Source organism: Xiphophorus maculatus, chromosome 9, assembly GCF_002775205.1.
Source record: "Xiphophorus maculatus strain JP 163 A chromosome 9, X_maculatus-5.0-male, whole genome shotgun sequence".
Taxonomy (NCBI): domain Eukaryota; kingdom Metazoa; phylum Chordata; class Actinopteri; order Cyprinodontiformes; family Poeciliidae; genus Xiphophorus; species Xiphophorus maculatus.
The window spans coordinates 26,145,594-26,167,453 of NC_036451.1; the positions used below are offsets into that span (position 1 = coordinate 26,145,594).

Consider the following 21,860-nt stretch of genomic DNA (forward strand, 5'->3'; position numbering starts at 1 on the left):
TCCATCCATCCTACAGTGGAGTGGAGTTATTGAAAAGTGAATGAGTTCAGTGGTGATGAAGAGACTGTAACTTGGATGAAGATGGCTGTCTGGGATGATTTGTGACACAAGGAGGAAGAAACCTGCAATGATGCATGGTTTTAGGATGCCTTCATGTCACACAAATAAAAATGGAAAGCGTAAAAAAGAAGGAAGCAGTTCACTAAGCATGACCTGCCACGACTCTTAAAGTTTGATGCTGTAATAAGAAAAAGAAGGCTGATATTTAAGCAGTTTTTACCAAAAGATAAGTATGTTTTTCAAAAGATTGCAAAGAAAAAAATATTTAGAAGCTTAATTTAAAGTAAAAACTCAGCATCTTTGACCTGTAATCTCAATATCTCTTCTTCATATCAAATGCAATTCAATGATAAAAAAGTTATAAACTTTATTTCCTCTGTTGAACACTTCTTTACTTGCTTCATTTGTTTATTACATCTGCACTTACTGTACAGTCAATATTATATGTAACTTATAATAATAGAAAAAGTTAATTCCTTGATTGTATTGTAAGTTAGTTCATTGTCCACTGCAAATGTTGCCTCACTCTAACGTTTAAATTTTCTAAGAAAAATAAACAAATTACAACACTAATCACAATGTTTGAGGGGAATGAAAATAAGTTATTTCTAACCGGAGTCTTGGACGTGACGTTTTAGGACATGATTGGTGGCGGGGACCTCTATATATCCGTCAGGCTTCACTCCCACCTTCTCGCCAGTGGAATTTCAGCTTAGCTCCTGCACCTTCAGGGCAGACGAACACATAAAAGAAGTAAGTACTGGCTTGTTTTCAGTCCTATACCTCCTTATTCCCGACATCCGTGACTTCTACTGACCACTAATAAACCACCGCGGTACTTGTCCTTTGGCCAGTTAAGATGTAAGCTCTATATATTCCACTATGTTCTGGCCTGACTCCGTGTCATTTCAACCCTCTCTCAGCTGTGTGCCTACGTGGACTTAGCTCGCTAGTCGAACGTTATGGAAGCTAACGTTAGCTCGCTAGCTAGGCTATAGTTGGACTTGTACTTTTATTGAGTGTACTGATGTTGTATAACCCGTATAAAACGTCACGGTCACTGTCTAAATGTACAGTTGGGATTATTGTAAAGTTTTTAACTTTTAATTAGCTGACATTCTAATGTCACCAACTGTAAAACAGACAGACTTAAGTTGTGTTTTCCAAGTGAGAGTGAGGCATGCTAAGTTAAGGCTACCTATTAGCCGAAGGGCTACGTGTCACAGTCGTACACGCCGCAGTCAAAGTTTTTAGCAAGTTTGCTAACAAGCTGTGGTTTCTGGGCTAATATTCAATTATTCTGCATTTGTCCTTGTGGCTCTCACAGCTCTACTCAATGACCCGAGTATGTAACGTTATCTCCGAGTCCTTGTTTGATATTATTAGTTTTTTTCAGGCAGACTATATGTTTTATCGGCTAGGCAAGGTTAGCCGATATGAAGGCACCTAGCATTAACTGTGCTGTAAAGTGTCGCTGGCAGCTGTCAGCTAGTTAACATGATATCCTGTTAGCTGCCTTCTTAAGTCTATAAGCTGGGATTTGGACTATAATGTTATTGAGGCTCGAATGTTGGAGGCTATAGGAAATATTAATGCAAGTTAACGTGGAGTACAGAGCAACAACACACTGACTTATCAGTAGCTTTTTAATAAATACCTGGCGTGTTGCATATCTTTTCTCCTTGGCATCACTATGCTTTATTTTAAGTTTCATAAAATTACAAAATTATGTTGGCTAAATTCTCAAATGAGTATATTTCAGAAGTAGAATTCAAAACCTAATTCAGAAAAAAAAACTTTTGGATGCCAAATTCATGTAAGAGGGTATACATGGATTTCTTTTAGTAGTTTTTTTTTTTGGATGCACATGATTCTGAGGTCATTAATAATCATCTGTCTACATTAAGCAATGTCAAGGTTTGGTTTGAAGGATAGAGGAAAATGTTATACTTTAGATTTTCCACCTGTTTGGTATTCAGAATAAGTATACTTTGAAAGCATGAGTTGTCTGAATCAAATTTTGCTAGTATCAGCAAAGCATATGAATGTTTGTTTTTTTTCTGTATTTATTTTAAACTTGAAACTCGCCAGTCTATTTTCAAGACAAATGGATCCAAGCCATTATCATGCAATGACAACACTGGGTATAGATTTGTTTTTGTGAATTTTTAAAAAGCCAACTTTGATATACACTACCTTTTTATTTTTTTCTCTTTACTTTATTTTGGGAGCATAGCCAGTAATTGGTACAAAGAAGGAACCCATAATAGTACATAATTGGTAACATGCCAAACTAGAAGTCATGTTTTGGCTGCAGGAGTGCAAAGATGTTTCCCTTCCCCAATGTTTAGTCAAAAGCATCATCATGTCACTCATGACCTAGGAATTACACAGTTGACTAAAAGGATTTGACTTATGTTAATAAGCCTCCATAAGAGGCAGAAAACTAGTGAAACGTCTCACTGGATAAGGTCTGTTTATTGTTTTTAAAATATTTTTACCTTGAGTCTAATTCACATCGCTCCTGAGATTCTTCCATGGTCCAGAGCGAATCATGCCAGAGTTTCCCCCAGAAAACTCGCTAAGCCCAGTGGAAGGGACGTCAGGGCGCTCCCCCAAGGACCTACCGTGTGTTCATGTTTTAAAAAAAAAAAAAAAAAAAAGTTAACAGGAAATGTGAAAATATGACAAGGTGTTATTGGAAGACATTATTCACAATACTTAAGCTCAAATTATAGACTTAAACATGCAAGCACAATGAAATGCAATAAAAATCACTTATTTTGCACTTCATACATAATTAAGTTATCAATGACAATTAAACCCATTTTAAACAGTCTTATCTCTGTTACATGTGTGTAAAAAGCTGTTTAAATGCAAGTTTACTATTCCCGCGCCCCAAATCCTATAAAAGCTGCAATCTTAGTTCATAATGCTTTTCGTGGGAAGGTCTCCAAAATTTTCAGTTTTTAGGTTTTGACTAGACTAGACCAGAATTATTTGTAGGATTTGTTTTAGGAAAACAATAATCGATCCGTCTGATTTATCATTGAAGAGTCATTAGCTGGTGTATTTATTGCAAATCTGCTTGTTCACCAATTAAACAGTACAGGAATTTAAAGTTTAAGGTTTTTCGTAGACAGGAATAATTCCTTTTGGAGTCCTTACCTTCCTCCTCTTTGTTTTTTTAACAGGTAAAAGCTGGCAGGCTGACGGGAACTTGCATTTTACAGGACGGATTATCTGGTAACTGACCATTTAGCTGGTAAGTTGTTTGCACACATGCAGCATTTTTAAGTCATTTATATAGAATAAATCTTTTGGTTTTCATAAATGTTGAGTCAGTCCAGTTGTATACAGAAGATGGGTTCAAAGTCAATAATGCGGTTTCCAATTTCATCCCAGTTGTAAAACAGTGCAGTCAGTTTCAGTTTACTATGCTGAAGCAGCAAGAGGTTATAAAGGTGGGATAAACTTGGACCAATAGTAAATGACTATTTACTGAGGGAAGGGGAATCATTTCTAAAAGGTGTATTTTTTTCATTGCACATCTTTATGTTTATGATCATTTAGCCTTTTTAGACTCTGGTGTCATTGATATTGAACTAGCTTGGCAGAAAGAGGAGACATGAAGACACCTGTGCAGTCAGGTGGCTGGGACTTCTACATGGTTCACATATTTTGAGCACACGGCACACCTCATACGCACACCTGCATGCACAATTACACACACCTGCACACACGCATGTGGACGGGACTGACACCAGCACATTTCTTTATCATGTTCCCACCTTTAAAGCAAAGTGTGGTCATAAATTTATGATGTGATCGTAGATTATAATAGCTAACTCTTTAGATTATGATTTCAGTAATAGTTATTAAAACCTCTAGTTGAACGAATGGGTTGTTGCTGCCTCAGTTTGCAACAGGTGTTCTCTATGCAGATTTACCATTTCTATTGTAACTCACTCAAATTGTTCATGCTTTTATATCCTTTTTCTGCTTTTCTTGGAGGAAAATCCACCCTAATATTATTCATTCTTTTCTTTGTTGGCAAGAGTTTCTTGACCAAAACACACAAACTAGAGACTCCCCTGGCTATATCGAGTTTTTGTTTTATATGTGATCAGATTGAAACAAGGTGCATATCCTTTTTTCAAGAAACTGTATTCCCTCATTAATGAGGATTGCTGTTGGAGATTAAAGCATAAAATTCAACAAAGTGGAGGTGGTGCTGAGGACTTCTGAGTTTTGCTCTTGGAACTGAACTGTTGGCTCAAAGATCTAAGACATGGACCGCTCATGGACTTTAAGCTCTTGCATTGTGGACATAGAGAGAGGTCACTGAGTGAAATCCTCTTAGCCGTCACTCAACTATAATTCTTGGAATAGTGCTGTTTGAAGAGACGGAGATGGTGCACTGCATTTGGCATTGCTAATAAAGGTGATCATGATCTCTGGAACATGGGGTTTTCTGTGGTAAAAGTAGATTAGATAAAGGGAAAGCCAAAGTTCAGTTATAATAAGCTTACTCATGATCATGTGACTTTATTTAATTTAAAAAAAAGAAAGAAAAGTTGAGTTCTTGAGCTTAAACGTTTCCCGACCTGTTTGAATGTAATTGAACCAAAATTCAAATTGTAATAACATGTGGCTCACATGACTGCTGTTTTTCTGAACTCTACCATGTTCCAAAAAGTGAACAAACTATAATTTACTTTAACCATTACTTGTTAGCTGCATTGTGGTTGTAACTGTACTAAACCATGTGCTTTGTTTCCAGTGGCACACTCGGACTCTGTCTTTGACGTGGGATCTTAACCATGAGCTCAGTCGCTGTACTTACGCAGGAAAGCTTCATCGAGCACCGCAGTGGGCTTCTGCCAGAGCAAAGTGGTGGTGAGTGTTTGACCATTTATGTACTTTTATCACTTTATGTCTTGGTAATCCGAGTAGTTTCATCCTCCCCTCCAGCTGCTGGAGGCCCCAATGCTGGAGAAGAGGAGGAGGAACTTCCTACCTACAAGGATGCCTTCCCACCTCTCCCTGAGAAAGCGGCCACGCCTGAGGGGACGCAGGAAACTTCCAATGCCTGGACATCAAAGATTCGGCCTCTCAAGTCCTCCATTATCACCCAGGTGAACCAGTACTACTACCTTAACTTATCATGTGGTCCTGTGTCTAGTTTTGCTCAAATTTATAATAATTTTACAGTTTCCTTGCATCCTGTCTAATGTCTTAAATGCAAGTTGGCCTTAAATGCATTAATCACAAGTCTTAAATTTTGGCATGGTATGACTATATAATTTTGTTATATATATATATATAATATTTGCAGGTAAAAGTTTTATATGCAGACAAGTTCCTTGTGTTCTGTGACTTAAGGCTACCAATAACTAGCAGCTCATGTACCCTAGTTAGCCTTTTTTTTTTTTTTTTTTTTTTTTGCATCTATCAAGTAAGTCAGAATTTATTGATGGTCACTTTTGCCCCTGGATCACTTCTGTTGCTAATCCATAAAATATTGCGTTATTTCGTGCTAAAAACTTGGGACTTGGGAGGTTAAGGCTGTATAGTGCCATATGCAGAGCGGGAAGCACAAAGCTGCTGCTAAGAGCCACAAGGAGACCCCAGAAATGTCCGTTTTTGCTGTGCTTGATTGTAATGCATCAGCATCCTCTGACCATTCTATAGATGTACTGTTTTTTTTCAGTCTTAAATTTAATTCAAGGTGGCATTAAAGAATAGAGTCTTAAATTTGACTCTGGTTTTAGTGGTGGGACTTGATTAAAGATTAATGTAGCTTCTACATCAGATTTACGGGCATGCCAGAAACGCAACACAAAGTTCTGTCTCGTGACTTTTGTATGCTTAAAAGAAACTGGAACTGAGTTTCACTGCAGCTATTGTGGCACCCATTAATAAATTCATTACAATATCAGTTTTATTTTATTTTTTTATACATCTCAGGTTTTCCATGTGCCGCTGGAGGAGCGCAAGTACAAGGACATTAACCAGTTTGGGGAAGGGGAGCAAGCAAAGGTCTGTGTGGACATCATGCATAAGACCGGAGCCCATCTGGAACTCTCCTTAGCTAAAGACCAGGGTCTCTCCATCATGGTGTCTGGGAAACTGGATGCTGTGATGAAGGCCCGCAAGGAGATCGTGTCCCGACTGCAGACTCAAGTATGAAGCTTTGGAATTTCTATTGCTCAACATTTATTGTCTGACAAAGATGGCTGAAATGATTTTTGTTTTTTGTTTTTTTTCAGGCTTCAGCGACTGTCGCTATCCCAAAGGAACACCATCGCTTTGTCATCGGCAAAAACGGGGAGAAGCTTCAGGAGCTAGAGCTCAAGACTGCCACCAAGATCCAGATCCCACGACCCGACGACTCCAGCAACCAGATCAAGATCTCTGGTACCAAGGAGGGTCTGGAAAAGGCAAAGCATGAGATCTTGTTGATCTCTGCTGAGCAGGTAATGTTGATGCACTGCAGAAGCATTTCCACATTCACTTTTATTTCCCACTTTTGCCATTTTTAACTTTTCTTATGCATTTAAAAAAAATATAGGATAAGCGTGCTGTGGAGAGGGTGAACATTGATAAGGTGTACCATCCCTTTATCACCGGTGCCTACAATAAGATAGTCGGAGAGATGATGCAGGAAACTGGTGCTCGCATTAATGTCCCCCCTCCCAGCGTGAATAAGAATGAGATTGTCATCACTGGGGAAAAGGAGCAGGTGGCCCTTGCTGTGGCTTTGATCAAGAAGATCCATGAGGAGAAGGTGAGGTGGAGGCAACAAAAAATCAGATTGTATAGAACAATGTTTAGTTCCTGTCAAAAGGTACAAACAGCTGGTCTTTATATCTCCTGCAGAAGAAGAGTACGACCACGATTGCGGTGGAGGTGAAGAAGTCTCAGCACAAATATGTCGTCGGCCCCAAGGGAAACACCCTGCAGGAGATCCTGGATAGAACTGGCGTCTCGGTTGAGATCCCACCTTCAGACAACAGCTCAGAAACAGTCATCCTTCGTGGGGAGCCTGACCGCCTGGGGCAGGCCCTCACCGAAGTGTATGCCAAGGTACAGGCGCTTTCTGACGACGAGTGAAAATGCTAACCGGAGGGCATGAGAGTTGGGGGTAAAACTAACTTTTTGTTTCCGTTTTCAGGCAAACAGTTATACTGTTTCCTCGGTGTCAGCTCCTTCTTGGCTTCATCGTTTCATCATTGGCAAAAAGGGACAGAACTTGGCTAAGATCACCCAACAGATGCCCAAGGTGAGTGTCGTCTATACTGGAAGAAGTTTGAGGTTTGAGTGTTTATTAGTCCTAAGTGAATTGATGTTTTTATCGTTTGTGTTCAGGTGCACATTGAGTTCACCGAGGGAGAAGATAAAATCACTTTGGAAGGACCAACCAAAGACGTGCAGATTGTGCAGAGTCAGATTGAAGCCATTGTTACGGATTTGGTGAGGATTCCTTTTCACTGAAATGAATTATCTTCTGTACATGAAGAAAATCTTTGACCTGCTGATACCAAAAACTTAAGATTTCTTCTCTGTGACTACTTCTACACCAAAGAGTGACATAATTTGGTAGAATTTAGGAATGGTGCATTCAGTCATCTGCAAAAGATAGGATTTTTGACTTTCTGACTTGATGAAATTAAAAACCATCCGATTTTGGTCAGAGGCCATTTGTGGTGCATCTCTACACATTGAAGGCACACATTTCATTATTTATTTATAATTTCACCTTTTAACAGGTAAGTCGAATGGACTATGCAGAGATCACTGTGGACCCCAAATTCCATCGTCACCTGATTGGAAAAGGAGGCGTCAACAGTAAGTGTGCTCCTGAAACTGCGTAATTTAAGAAAAATAAAATAAACATTTTATTATCTTTGTGCTTAAAAACAATCTGTTTTCTGATTTTTAACATTTAGTCAACCGCATCAAAGAGCTGCACAAGGTGACAGTCCGCATCCCCCCTGACAACGAGAAGAGCAACCTGATTCGCATAGAGGGGGATCCCCAGGGTGTGCAGGAGGCCAAGAAGGAGCTGCTGGAGCTAGCGTCACGCATGGTTGGTGCACACTGCTAAGACGCTACATGTAGTTCACCGTACGATCTCGCGTTGCTCAATAACTTGTGGGGCTTGCAGGAGAACGAGCGTACAAAGGACTTGATCATCGAACATCGTTTACACAGAGCCATCATTGGGCAAAAAGGGGAGAAGATAAAGGAAGTGCGGGACAAATTTCCAGAGGTCAGTTCTAACTCCTCGTTTTGGTTTGCGTTTGCTCTGTACTGAAGCTGCTGGCGGTCTCTGAACGGCTCCTTAACGTTTGTTCCAGGTCATCATCAATTTCCCCGACCCAGCACAGAAGAGCGACATTGTTCAACTTAGAGGGCCTCGGAATGAGGTGGAAAAATGCTCCAAGTTCATGCAGAAGATGGTGGCTGAAATGGTAAACTGTCAGTTTTTTAAAATAATTTTTTCCCTCTTTTATTACTACTGTGATGCACATTTTGAGGTGCAGCACAGGGTGTCTGCGCATCCCTAAAGTATTACATGCATGTATCTAAAATTAAGGCCTTAAGATTTCTTCATTATACTGATTTTATTTTTTCAAAAAATGTTGCCCCTTAGTACACGGTCCCTGGTTATCATTATCGAACGTTACAGGTCTTACATTTTCTCTTGGCAGGACTATTTAATCTTGTATATTCAGTTTGTTTTTCTTGTGGGACTTTTGTCAGAAAAACAAATAACTCAAACTGTCAGGCAAAAGTACTTTATTGTGCTCTGTGACAAGGCGGTTGAGGCCAACGGTTCCTCACTAACATACACTTGCTAGCTGTCTCTTTTTGCATCAATTATGGGTAAGTGCAATCTCCACTTGGCTGGATGAAGTTTGTACATTTCTGTGGAGATATAGTTCTTAAATTTAAGACTTTTGTGAATGGAATTTGAGTTGGTGAATCCCTTCAGTAAATGTGTGTTTACATTTTCATTTTTGCTGGTTTAGGTGGAGAACAGCCAGACTCTGTCCGTCCCCATCTTCAAGCAGTTTCATAGGAACATAATTGGAAAAGGAGGAGCAAACATCAAGAAGGTGCTGTATGTTGTACTTTTTTTTTTTTTTTTTTTTTTTTCTGTATTGCACCGCCAATCCAAGAAAAAGCCTTAAACAAGATCTTTAATGCTGTAGATCCGAGAGGAAACAAACACCAAAATCGACCTCCCTGCCGAAAACAGCAACTCTGAAATGATCGTCATTACAGGGAAGAAAGCAAACTGTGAAGCTGCAAGGAACCGCATTTTGGCTATTCAGAAAGAACTGGTAAACACTCGATAAACCCTGTTCATCTGGTTGTATGATAGTAAAACTACAGTTTATCAATATTGTCTCTCTGCGTTTAGGCCAACATCACAGAAATGGACGTGTCCATCCCCTCCAAGTTGCACAATTCGCTGATTGGCTCAAAGGGCCGCCTGGTGCGCTCCATCATGGAGGAGTGCGGCGGCGTGCACATCCACTTCCCCTCCGAGGGCTCAGGGATCGATAAAGTCACCATCAGAGGCCCAGTGGAGGAGGTGGAGAAAGCAAAGCAGCAACTGCTTGCTTTAGCAGAGGAAAAGGTTCGTACAAGTCTTTCAGCTTCCTTGCTAAACTTGCAAGCATTTTATTTTGCCATGTGATTATACAATTGGATTGATGTTTGCCAGCGAGGAAATGTTTAGCACCCGTCCACCCCAAAGCCTACACTTTAGGGTGGTTACCACCTCTTCAACATGGCTGTCTACTATCATAAATTTATTCTGAATAGCCCTACCGAACTCTAAATTTAAAATTTGGTAAACCATCTTTCACAGCAAATAAAGAGTTTCACTGCTGAGCTGCATGCAAAACCAGAATACCACAAGTTTCTCATCGGGAAAGGCGGCGGAAACATCCGGAAGGTCCGCGACAGCACTGGTGCCAGAATCATTTTCCCCACCTCTGAAGACAAAGACCAAGAACTCATCACTGTGGTTGGGACAGAGGAGGCGGTTCGGACAGCCCAGAAGGAGCTGGAGGAGCTCATCAAGAGTTTGGTATGCCATTTTCAAAAAAAAAAGTCCTTTACAGGAATGTGCTGGTATGTGGGTTCAATGGGAAAACCTTGAGGCCTATTTGATATTTCTGGTGTAGTGTTTTCTTTTCCTCTTGTGGGACTTTTTTTTTGTAGGGCAAAAGTTTGAGTTGCACTCAAATATCTTTGTGTTCTGACACTGTGGACTTTTGAGGCTACTGGTAACTCACTAACACTCTTGCTAGCTAGAGTATGTTAGCAGCTACCTTGCTAGCTTTGTTTGCATCTATTATGGGTAAGAACAAATTTAATGCCAGTACTACACTTCAGTAGATATGTAGGTCTTAAATTCCATTCATAATGGTCTTAAATTTGAGTGGGTGAAAGGTGCAGATTACCGTATTTTCTGCACTATAAGGCGCACCTAAAAACCTTCAATTTTCTCAAAAGCCGACAGTGCGCCTTATAATCCGGTGCGCATTATATATGGACCAATATTGAGCCACAACAGGTCTCGCAACTACGGTAAGCAGCCACCGACTTCATTTTCCCCCGTAGAAGAAGAAGCGCGCGGCGGTGCACGCTGGGTTTTGTGTAAAGACCCCAAAATGGCTCCTATTAAGAGACACGCTTACAACGCAGTTTAAGCTCAAGGCGATCAGTCACGCAATAGAACATGGGAATAGAGCAGCAGCGAGAGAATTTAACATGAACGAATCAATGGTTATAGCAGAAGTGGATATATATTGTGATTGCACTAATGTTTGATTTGCCGTAACAGTATCAGACTGTTTTTTACGCGTTTCTGTGAAGCCATTTTGAACTAATTTATGGTTTAAATAAGCTGATTCATTCAACACTTCTAAAAATGGCTTGATTTAAAATCAAAACAAACAAATGGCACAAAATGTCCCTAAAGGGTCAACCTTAAACTTTTGGAATGTTGTAACAGGAAACTTATCGCTAACTAGCCCATTCCTGATCCATAATTTAAAAATAAATAAAAGTGCATATCTTGTGGTTTCTAAATAGTGATGTCCACTTTGTGGTTTAAGGACAACATTGTGGAGGACACGATGAGCGTCGACCCCAAGCACCATCGCTACTTTGTGGCCCGCCGGGGTCAGGTCCTCAGGGACCTTGCTGATGAGTACGGTGGCGTCATGGTGAGCTTCCCTCGTACCGCCTCCCAGAGCGACAAGATCACCCTCAAAGGAGCCAAAGAATGTGTGGAGGCAGCCAAGAAGCGCATGCAGGAGATTGTTGAGGACCTGGTAAGTGTTGGTTGTCCTTTTTTTTTTTTTGGCCCTTGTTTCTTTCTTCTAAGATTTTTACTTAATGATTTTTTTTGTTTGTTTGTTTGTTTCCCCTCCACCCCAGGAGGCTCAGGTGACCGTCGATTGTGTGATCTCTCAAAAGTTCCACCGTTCCATCATGGGTCCCAAGGGCTCACGTATTCAGCAGATCACCAGAGATCACAACGTGCAGATTAAGTTTCCAGAGCGTGAGGACCCACAAGGTAAAAGCAGGCTTTCATTGTGTTTCTGACCAAACTTTAAACAAAAAGGAGTGTTTTTGGCTCAAAACAATTAACGGTGTGTATATGTGTTTGTTTAGCAGCACCTCCTGCAGAAGCTCCCGTTCAGGAGAACGGAGAGGCCAATGGTGAAGTGAAAGAACCTGTTGACCCAAACGCTCCCAAAAAGTGTGATGTGATTTTGATTTCCGGTCGCAAAGAGCGCTGTGAGGCTGCCTTGGAAGCGCTGAAGGTCAGAGCTGACGCCACACCTCAGTTTGGACTCAGTCAGTTGCTTTTCTACATCCAAGTGTCTTCTCCTCTCTGCAGGCCCTGGTTCCCGTCACGATTGAGGTGGAAGTGCCTTTTGAGCTTCATCGATACATTATTGGACAAAAAGGAAGTGGAATTCGTAAGATGATGGATGAATTTGAGGTACACCATCTTTTAAAATCAGTTAAAACTCGATGTGGGCTCAGTGCAGCTTCCTCATGACTTCAACATGCTTCCAGGTAAACATACAAGTGCCTCCTCCCGACCAGCAGTCTGATAAAATCGCCATCACCGGCTTGGCCTCTCACCTTGACCGTGCCAAAGAAGGCCTCTTCGAGCGGGTCAAGGAGCTGCAGGCTGAGCAGGCGGAACGGGTTTGTATTTGTAGTTCTTTCAAGTCGTTCTGCTTCAGCCTCTTTCACAAGATGCAACACAAAACTGGGATGATTTTCTTAGTCCTGCACTTAAACTTTAATGTTATCTCAAATGGGACCTATTATGCAAAATTCAAATTCTGTACTTCTAAAACTGGTGTTTTTTTTGGCAATGAATTCATGTTTTCTTTTTTTTTATGTTTGGAAAATGAACGTTTCAAAAACCTCCCAATTTTAAAGTCAAGAATGACGGGCACTGTTACTTAGGAAAAGAAGCTGAGCTAGAGCACATTTGGTCGTCTAGTTTTACTGTTGTATGGTCCGTACAATGGCTACTGGAAAAGACAAGTGTTTTGTTGTTGACTTGCCATCCAGAATCCACTTGCTTCATTCTTGTTGGTTGTGCAGGAGGCTCCACTTCTGCTTTTCAGAGAGGTAAAGTCGTATAATTGAGCATCTGTTTGCAGCTAACGGTGAGTTCAGGGGTGTGGCCAGCAGCAGCTTATTTGGATTGAAAGTGACAGAAGCCCTGAAACACCTCATTGTGAAATGACCTTGATACACAGAATTGATCAGACTCGAATCTCGTTATCTAAGAATTATTGGTACAAAAAAAAATGTAAACATGTTTTGGCCTGTCCTAACCTGCTCAATGAATCATAATAGGTCACCTTTTAAAGGTCATGCACAACACATCAGCACAAAAGTCTGATTTACTTTCAATGCATGCAATCGAGCAATAAAACAAGTTTTGTGCAAAAAATCTCTCCTGAACCTGCAGGCACTCAAGAGCTTCAAACTGACCATCACTGTGGATCCAAAGTATCACCCAAAAATCATCGGCCGCAAGGGCGCCATCATCACAACCATCCGCACAGAGCATGATGTGAACATCCAGTTCCCAGAGAAGAATGATGAAAACCAGGTATAGTATGGCAAACTAATGCTTAAAGTTTTTTTTTCTTAACACATTTATAAAATAGAATGGCTCAATTTTTTTTTTCTATCCTTCTTCAAAGGATCAGATCACGATTACAGGGTACGAGCAGAACGCCGTAGCTGCACGGGAGGCTATCCAGGCTATAGTGGATGAGCTGGAGGAGATGATCACCGAGACCATCACCCTGGACAGCAGGGTTCACGCCCGCATCATTGGCGCTCGGGGCAAGGGCATCCGCAAGATCATGGATGAGTTTAAGGTGAGCTTCAGTAGAGCTGAAATGTCCTCCTGTGTAGAACATGCACAACGGAACTCAACCAAAACCTCACTGATGCCATTTAAATGTTCGTGTAAATGTGCAAACTCTTGATCACAGTAAGGCAGGAGTTAAACATGTAAATTCAGAGCTTTTAAGTCAAAAACGTGTTCTAGAAAATTTATAGTCCAATTTTTTTTCATTGAAAATGTCAATTTTGTTTTTTAAAATCATGACTTAAACATGACTTCTCAATGTTTTCAGATTGACCTCAGGTTTCCACAGAGTGGCGCTGCAGACCCAAACCTTGTGACAGTAGTAGGTCGCCCTGAACATGTGGATGAAGCCATCGATCATCTCCTGAACCTGGAAGAGGAATATGTAAGCTCCTCTGAACATTATTATTTGTCCTGTCACAATCAAATACCAAATGTTTGCTGATGCACTTTTTTTTGGTTAATTTTCAGTTGTCAGATGTTGTGGAAAATGAGGCGAAGATGGCATACATGAGGCCACCTGGTGGCAGCGTTGCTGCTGCGGACGAGCAGCGTGGCCATTCCAAAGGTTTCGTGGTTAGAGAAGCTCCCTGGGCCACCGGCAACGAGAAGGTGAGACTTGCCCAACCTGCTGCTATTCCACTCTGCCTCACTAGTTTTTCTGAATCCATTTGCTCCTTTTTCTTTCAGGCTCCTGACATGAGCAGCTCCGAAGACTTCCCAAGCTTTGGCGCACCGGTCCAAGCGAAGGCGTCACCCTGGGGACCCAAACGCTTTTAAGCCATTGGCTTAAACGTAACTAGTCAAATCTTCCCCTCCACCAACTCCATCTGCATCCCTCCCAACCCCCCCAAAAAAACCTCTGGACCTGGACTGACCTCTGACCCTCAAAGTCTTTAGTTCTCAGAATATCATCCTGCATCTCGGTCACCAGTCCACAATAAGAGCTTTCAGATACTGTAATCCATGGTGAGCTTCGTGTCTGCGTTCACTCGTACCGTCTCGAGCCGGAACGGCCGCGTTGCCGTCGTGTCTACACCGATGTTTTAAATGTTTTAGACCAGAAGCCTCATTGTGGTTTGAACTGTTCTACCAAATTGTGATGACGAAGACATCACTACGTTTTACGTGAGCTGCCCTGATCTTAGTTGCCTTTTGCAGGAACACAGGGGGTGGGGAGATACTGATTTTAGTGTTCAAACTTAAATGTCAGTCGTAGAAGGTTCCCACGCCCCTTCCTGCTTCATCCATGTAGCCCAGTGAAAATGACGTAGTCATCCGTTTCCAAGCACACTATAGTGATCGTCCAATCATGTCCTTCCATGTGCTCGTACCTGTGCTGCTGTGCGAACGATCAAACTTCGGCTCCCACCTTGTAGCCTTATGAATTGGTGAGCTGTGATGGAAGGTGTTGGGGAGGGAAAGAGGGGGAGGGTGTTGGCTGAGTTTCAGCCACCACAGAATGGCACCAACTCAAACTGCCAGATGCTTGGAGATCATGCCACACCTAAACTTTGTACAACACTAGGCTAGAGCTCCACAGCATCAAAACCTCACACTAACTGTTTTAAATAGATTCGTTACATTATAAAGTAGATCACTCTACGGAAGTCGACCATCTTGTGCCAACTTTAACGACGTCCTGCGTTCTTCGCCCTCTGTAATGGGTCAGTGTCCAGTCCCTTTGTCTTCCAGTTGCTATGCAGATCCCCTCTGTTATATAGCAATGGCCCCTCCCAGTTTTTTATTTTTTATTTTTATTTCAGCCTTACAACTAGAAAGATACAAACCAGGTAGAGATGAGTTGCTTTCAGTAGACGACTGCAAGGTGTTTCCTCATTCTTTCAAAAACATTTTCTTCCCAGTTGTGTGTTTTACTTGGTGTGTACGTTTAGCCTACTAGCTGCTAAGTAAATGTCTAGCATCTACCTACCTTGGTTTATATCCTCCTAGTATTGAACGAAAGATTATGCAAATACCATGAAGTGAACGGTTATGGGCGACACTGGAAAAAACTGTCCAAAAGCCAATAAAAAAAATTGAAAACATTTTTCATCTCCGTTGTCATTTTTGGGTTCATCACAAATGAATATGATTGCCCAGCACAAAGCTGTGAGGTAACTGGAAAAGATGGATTTTTGAGAATTTAGCAGTTCATGAGTATATCTAAAAATAGAAAATTGTGGAAGGTCACTATAAAAATTAAATGACAGAATTTGGGTTTTTTGATCACATATTGAACACAGATTCTATTCAGCAAAACATTAAGTGATTTTCACTATTTCAGCCCAGACAACATGATTATCTCTGGTTACGTGGTGACCTCCATTGAATGTCCAGACGTTCAGCAAAAACGATGAAATGGAAAAACTCGTTCTGATGCGGTAGCTGAGCTGTAGTCCTAGCTGATGGATTCTTTACATTACAACGGCATATCCGGTATGAATTCATCCGCCGCACCGCGGTGATTGGCTCAGCCAGGTAGCGGAACCGTCTGTTGGCTAACAGCTAATCACGTTGGAATAACGATTAAAAAACAGATGGCGGATAAAGAAAGAGAGACGGGAGATATAAAAAGAAAAGAGTGTGGCCAAGATTCGAGGCCACACGATTAAATAACTAAGTATATTGGGTTTTTTTTTTTAAACATTCCGCCGCCCGGTATAGTCAGAAAAGCGGTGGAGTGACATTATCAGTCAGCCAATTAAAGGACGTGAAGCCTCTTCACGTCCTTTAACGTCACAGAGCCTGTTTACCGGCGGTAAAGAGAGCCTGGTTCAGAGGATTAAAACGATTCGAGGTATGTCTTACTGGACCGAAATTACTTTAGCCAGATTGCTATAACGTTCTTAATGTTGCATTTATCAAGCTGTTCACGCCGAAGGATATTCTTACTGTTGGTTTTAATGTGAATTGTTTATTGAATGGAAAACACAGAAGCGGTACAAGCTTGGAATATTTAGTGTGACGATAATATTTTAATAACTTGACTTCAAGGATGTCATTTATGTCTTCTAATACACACTTGCAACACTTGAATACTTGAACCCTGAGTATTATAGGTGAAATTGTGGATATTATAGAATAAACTCAAATTATTTTCTTTTTGAAAAGAAGTGTTTAAATTGGCATATTTTTTTTAATGTTGGGTTCTGCACAATAAAAACAGCTTGCATTCTATATTTCTTTCTACAATTTCATATCGACTCATTCGTGTAATTTTGTTGGGACAAAGTAATCGATACTTTTGTTGCAGCCTTGATTTGCCTTGTACTCCTGCGAGTTAAATAGGCCGCAAACAAATAAAAGCAGTCAGGAAAAAAATAAGTCAGATTTATATTTATCGTGATAAACTTTAAAAAAAAACGTGATACAAATTTTTAGTCATACGGCCCAGCACTAGTTGGTTTAAAAACCAAAAAAGGCGCCTTACGTCAACGGAAGCAGAGGCCGCTTCTGCTGACGTCAGAGGATTTTTGCACGTGGACCTTTCTAAACGTCCTTTTCCTGACTTCAAAGACTCACATATGTTCTGTTCTTTAAAGCGGGTCCGTTCGTGTTTTAGCTCCAGCACAATGAATGCTGGGAGATGCAGTTTGCATAGTTCGTTTCTGCAAAGTGGAGCCGAATACGACAATTATTCCTCCTGGTTTTGGATGTTGGGCAACTGGAAGGTTTTTTCTTTTTTCTCGTTTTTTTCTCCGTTTTTTTTTTTTTTTTTTTTTACAAGTGGAAGCAACTGATTAATATCTGAAATGCCCCAATGACACCTGAACTATGACCCCAGAAGAGCTGAGAAGGCTTCATGCTAACAGCATCACCTTCCACAATGAGGTACTTGATGAAATGAGTTGCACTGAATTTTCCTTTGGGTCAAATTTGAATTGATTTTTTAAATTTTTTGCTAATTTATTATTATTAGCTTCTCACATAAATTCCCAATAAAATACATAGAAGTTTGTATTTGGAGCGTGTCAAAATGTGGGAGAAGTTGATTTCACTCCAGTTGACTTCTCCTTCTTTAAATTTTGACGCAGAAATGGGGTTAATTTTATTTCTCCAAGCAGCCTTTCTGTTAAAATCCTCCTCCTTCTTCCATGTTCGTTCTCCATTTTGGTCAGAATTATGAACCGAGCGCAGACGACTCTTTATTTTTTTTCCTCCCATCCCTTCTCCTCCTGAGACTGAGCTGACAGAGGTGCATTTTCAACACTTCCAAAGTGCTCCTGTGTTTGAAAGGAGCATTGGAAAAGCTCTCACCGGAGCTCTGAGGCATAATCACGGCACAATTAAGATAATTTCCCAACGACTGCTGGTGGCAAGGAAAGCAATTTTTCTGCCTTATAATCGAGTCGGGCTGTCAGATTAAGATAGCAGGTGATTTAAGAGAAAGTGTCTCTGCTAAGTGTTTGGAGAGCAATCTAGGTGGCCTCAGGATTCCCTCTGCCCACTGAGATTGCCTTGAAAGTCAATGCAGTTCTGAATCTGAGAAGAGAAAGAAACATTTGAGAGTTGGATTTGTGTCTCTGGGCGTTTTTTTTTTTTTCTTGTCGCCGTATTACTCGCCTTCCGCTGCCGATCTGCTCCTGCATCTTGCAACATGAAAGAGTCGAGTGGCTTCTTATCTTCTCTCCCTTACTTTCTCGTATCTCCTCTTTCTGTCTTTTACTTGCACACCAACAACAAACTTCGACTTCAGTACGTACTGTATGAGATTATCCTCTTTTTTTAGAGGATTGGTACATGACCAGAAGACAGATTCCTTTATACACGCTGTATATTTTTTTAGATTTTTTTTATTTTAGATAAGCATTTTTTTCTTCTTCTCAGTGTTAGAAATGTGTTTGCATCCTTAGAGCCTTTGAACCTCACCAGATGAAAATTAGAGACAAAAAAAAAACACTGTTATTGGAGTTACGTACAGATGGAACAGTGTTATGAAATATTCTAGTTTCTGTTTACATGGTCTAATGTTTTTTTTTAAAGAAAATTCCACATCACAATTCTTAAAAAAAATTGAACACTACTGCCTTGAACCCACCCTTTTTTATAAGAGACAATGACTTTCAAAGACACAATTCCACTCAGCTAACTATTAATAATCCTGCACCAGTTGGTTAGATAGTGGTTACATAAACAAAGCTATGTAATATTATGAATTTTCCAGCCAGACAGGGCAATTTAATGTAGCACAACCGAATAATTGTGACTTTCTGTTATAAAAATGTTGCACATATCAAACACGACTTAAAAGAAATGTGACTTTGCAATTTAACGTCTTCAAACTGGACCTCTGTCGCTTTGAGAGGCTCACGCTCTTTCTGACAGTCCGCCTTCAACGCGCCGTCGCAACGGCATTCCTCTATTAACGTTTTTACCAGCGTTTCACAGAGCAGCAGCTCGAGCAATGTGTTAAGCAGACCCACACTTCCACCACGTGTTTGCTAATTGCTGCTGCCGCTTGTCTGAAGGAGCCGAGTGGCGGCGGCGTGGGTGAGGGCGTCTCGGAGAGCGCAGCACCGAGGAGGAGCTTCGTGGGAAAGGCAGCGCTCGGTTAAGCCGCTCTCTTTCTGCAAACCGAATGGCTACCAGGGGACACTAGGGGACTTCTCAAATATGAATCAAAGCAACACTTCAGGTATGTTTTTGATGACATTACAATGTAATCTGAAGCTAAAAAAAAAGAAGTTGATTTTACATAATAGTGCCGCTTTAAACTGCAGCCAGGACCTGTAAACACGCAGATGGGAGGGACCTTACAGAACTCTCTCAAATCTTCTGCCTGTTTGGTAGTACTATGGCGGCGTATTTTTAAGACATTGTAGAGAGAAAAAATGAGTCAATTTCTATATTAACCTCAGACATTTTATAGAAAAGAAGAGAAAAAAAACAAAAAACGGGGAAATTTATGAGCTCCAAAAGTTGAAACTTTGCTAGAAAATAAAGAAGAAATTTTTAGATTAAAATTAGAAATTTTCTACAAAAGCATTGAAACTTTCTGAGTTTCAAATGTCAAATTTTTGACATTTGAAACTCAGAGATTTCCAAGTTGTTTTTTTTTTTTTTACTATCTGAGATTAATCTCAAAATTTCAGTTTTTGGCAGAAATTTACTCTGGAAATTGATGCTGAACAGGCTCCTCTGACAAAAAGACAGGGAGAACAAAACATGTTTTTGCTGAAATGGTGTTACTATCAAAATGAGACAAGTCTGTATTTTTCCTGCAAGAGCAAAACAGCTTTGGAGTCCTCTGACTTGATAAAGTGCTATACAACGGTAGGCCATTTTATTTTTCTTTGACCCGCAACCATATTTCAGGTTGTTGCACTTTGTGTGATTGAGATTGACTCCATTGTTCTAAGCAGGAATCCATGACTTTTCACTTTCTGTGGGGCATAAAACTGACGTAACTGTAAATATTTTCTTCATGGTAAGATACCTTTTCCATCCCACCATCACAAACGTAAAGACGTGGAGTTTTCTAAACTCTACTGGGAATTCAGATGGAACTGACCTTTTACTCTGATGAGTGAAAAGTTGAGCTTCTTGTCACCAAACTCTCCAGCTGATTGGCAAACATGATCTCAGAAAGATGAGGTAGTTGCCTCACAAAACTCCAAATTCACTGTACACCTGATTTAACACAGCACTGGGGATAATTGCAAAATAGTACGAGTCAGTACTTTCTGTGAATTTAGAAGTTACTTTCTGGAATTTTATTGGAGCTTTCCAGGCACTTTTCTGAAAGTTTCAGGATAAAATCTTTAAAGTTCACCCCTAACCCCCCAAAAAACAAAGACAAGTTATAACTCCTGGGGAAGTATCCTGTTAGCTGTAGCTATAGCTAATGTGGTGTTCCTTTAATTTATTCTAAATATTTTATTTTTAAAAATAGATCAAGTGAATATATATATATATATATATATATATATATATATATATATATATATATATATATATATATATATATATATATATATGTCATATATTATATATAGCAATAGAGGCCCAGATATACCACACCAGACAAGACCCAAGGTGTAGGTTGTGCAAGGAGGCCCCTGAGACAGTCCAGCACATAACAGCAGGGTGCAAGATACTGGCAGGGAAAGCGTACATGGAACGACATAACCAAGTTGCAGGCATAGTGTACAGAAACATCTGTGCAGAATATGGACTGGAAACCCCGGGATCAAAGTGGGAAACACCCCCAAAGGTGGCGGAGAACGCCAGAGCTAAGATCCTGTGGGACTTCCAGATCCAGACAGACAAAATGGTAATGGCGAACCAACCAGACATTGTCGTAGTGGATAAACAACAGAGGAAAGCCGTTGTGATAGATGTAGCAATACCAAGCGACTGCAACATGAGGAAAAAGGAGCACGAGAAACTAGAGAAATACCAGGGCCTCAGGGAGGAACTGGAGAGGGCCTGGAAGGTGAAGACCACAGTGGTGCCTGTGGTCATCGGGGCCCTCGGGGCAGTCACCCCCAAACTGGACCAATGGCTACAACAGATCCCAGGAACAACATCAGACATCTCAGTCCAGAAATGTGCAGTCCTTGGCACAGCCAAGATACTGCGCAGAACCCTCAAGCTCCCAGGCCTCTGGTAGAGGACCCGAGCTCAGAGGATAAGAACCACCCGCGGTGGGTGAGAAGGGAATTTTTTTTATATAACAATATATAACAATATATATTGTTATAGTCTGTCTCAAGTTTATTTTCCACATATTTAAGGAAGAAAGCCAAGAAAGTTAAAGTTACGCTCAACACTTTCAGATGGTGCAACAGTTACACACCTTTATCCACTAGATGGCGTTGGCAGACTGGGATTTCTTACTCATTGATTTGTGCAGGGAGTCTGAAAACTGAACAACTCAAACTCTACATGTGTCACAAAAATTGGCCGCCATCTCTTACATAGAGAAATACTATTATTTGGACATCTTTGTTATGTAATTCTTATTGTATCCAAACTGGTATTTTGATGGGAAGCTGGTTTTCACTGATCACAAATTATTGAACAGAAAAAAATCACTTTTTAAAACACATTCACAAGTAAAAGCAAATAACCAAACAAACAAATATTGCTTTAACACCAGTCAGAGACTTTGTTATAAGCATTAAAACCCCAAACATATTATAAAATAGATTTATTCAATAAATTACCTCTATTAAGTTCATAGCCTTTTGTAGTGATCAAGATGTACAAAGTGACATAGAAAGCACAAACAAATACAATATTATGTGAAAGCCTTCCATTTAAAAAAGAAAATACACAAATAAATCAAACACAAACTACTTCTTTTTGAAAAGTTGTGTTTTTCTTCTGTTATGTCAAATGTTGCAATCAATAT

General features: G+C 40.5%; 1 protein-coding gene across 4 annotated transcripts; it reads left to right on the forward strand.

Annotated features, from left to right (window-relative positions):
• The first annotated feature begins 714 nt into the window (after window positions 1-714).
• On the forward strand, window positions 715-15,549 carry hdlbp (high density lipoprotein binding protein). 4 transcript variants are annotated; one of them, XM_014473429.2, is made up of 28 exons: window positions 715-813; window positions 3,255-3,325; window positions 4,844-4,959; window positions 5,017-5,198; window positions 6,031-6,246; window positions 6,333-6,539; window positions 6,635-6,850; window positions 6,943-7,149; window positions 7,238-7,345; window positions 7,432-7,536; window positions 7,833-7,911; window positions 8,013-8,152; window positions 8,231-8,335; window positions 8,424-8,537; window positions 9,099-9,185; window positions 9,282-9,413; window positions 9,494-9,712; window positions 9,947-10,168; window positions 11,202-11,420; window positions 11,527-11,665; window positions 11,764-11,915; window positions 11,993-12,097; window positions 12,175-12,309; window positions 13,091-13,234; window positions 13,329-13,508; window positions 13,770-13,886; window positions 13,973-14,113; window positions 14,192-15,549. In XM_014473429.2, exons 3-28 carry the CDS (start codon window positions 4,884-4,886, stop codon window positions 14,279-14,281), a joined length of 3,837 nt encoding a protein of 1,278 aa, XP_014328915.1. In that variant the 5' UTR covers window positions 715-813; window positions 3,255-3,325; window positions 4,844-4,883; the 3' UTR covers window positions 14,282-15,549. The 4 variants fall into 4 exon arrangements, with proteins under 4 accessions (XP_014328915.1, XP_023195384.1, XP_014328916.1 ...); XM_023339616.1 differs by having other exon boundaries at window positions 11,767-11,915; XM_014473430.2 differs by having other exon boundaries at window positions 5,035-5,198.
• Window positions 15,550-21,860: the final 6,311 nt, after the last annotated feature.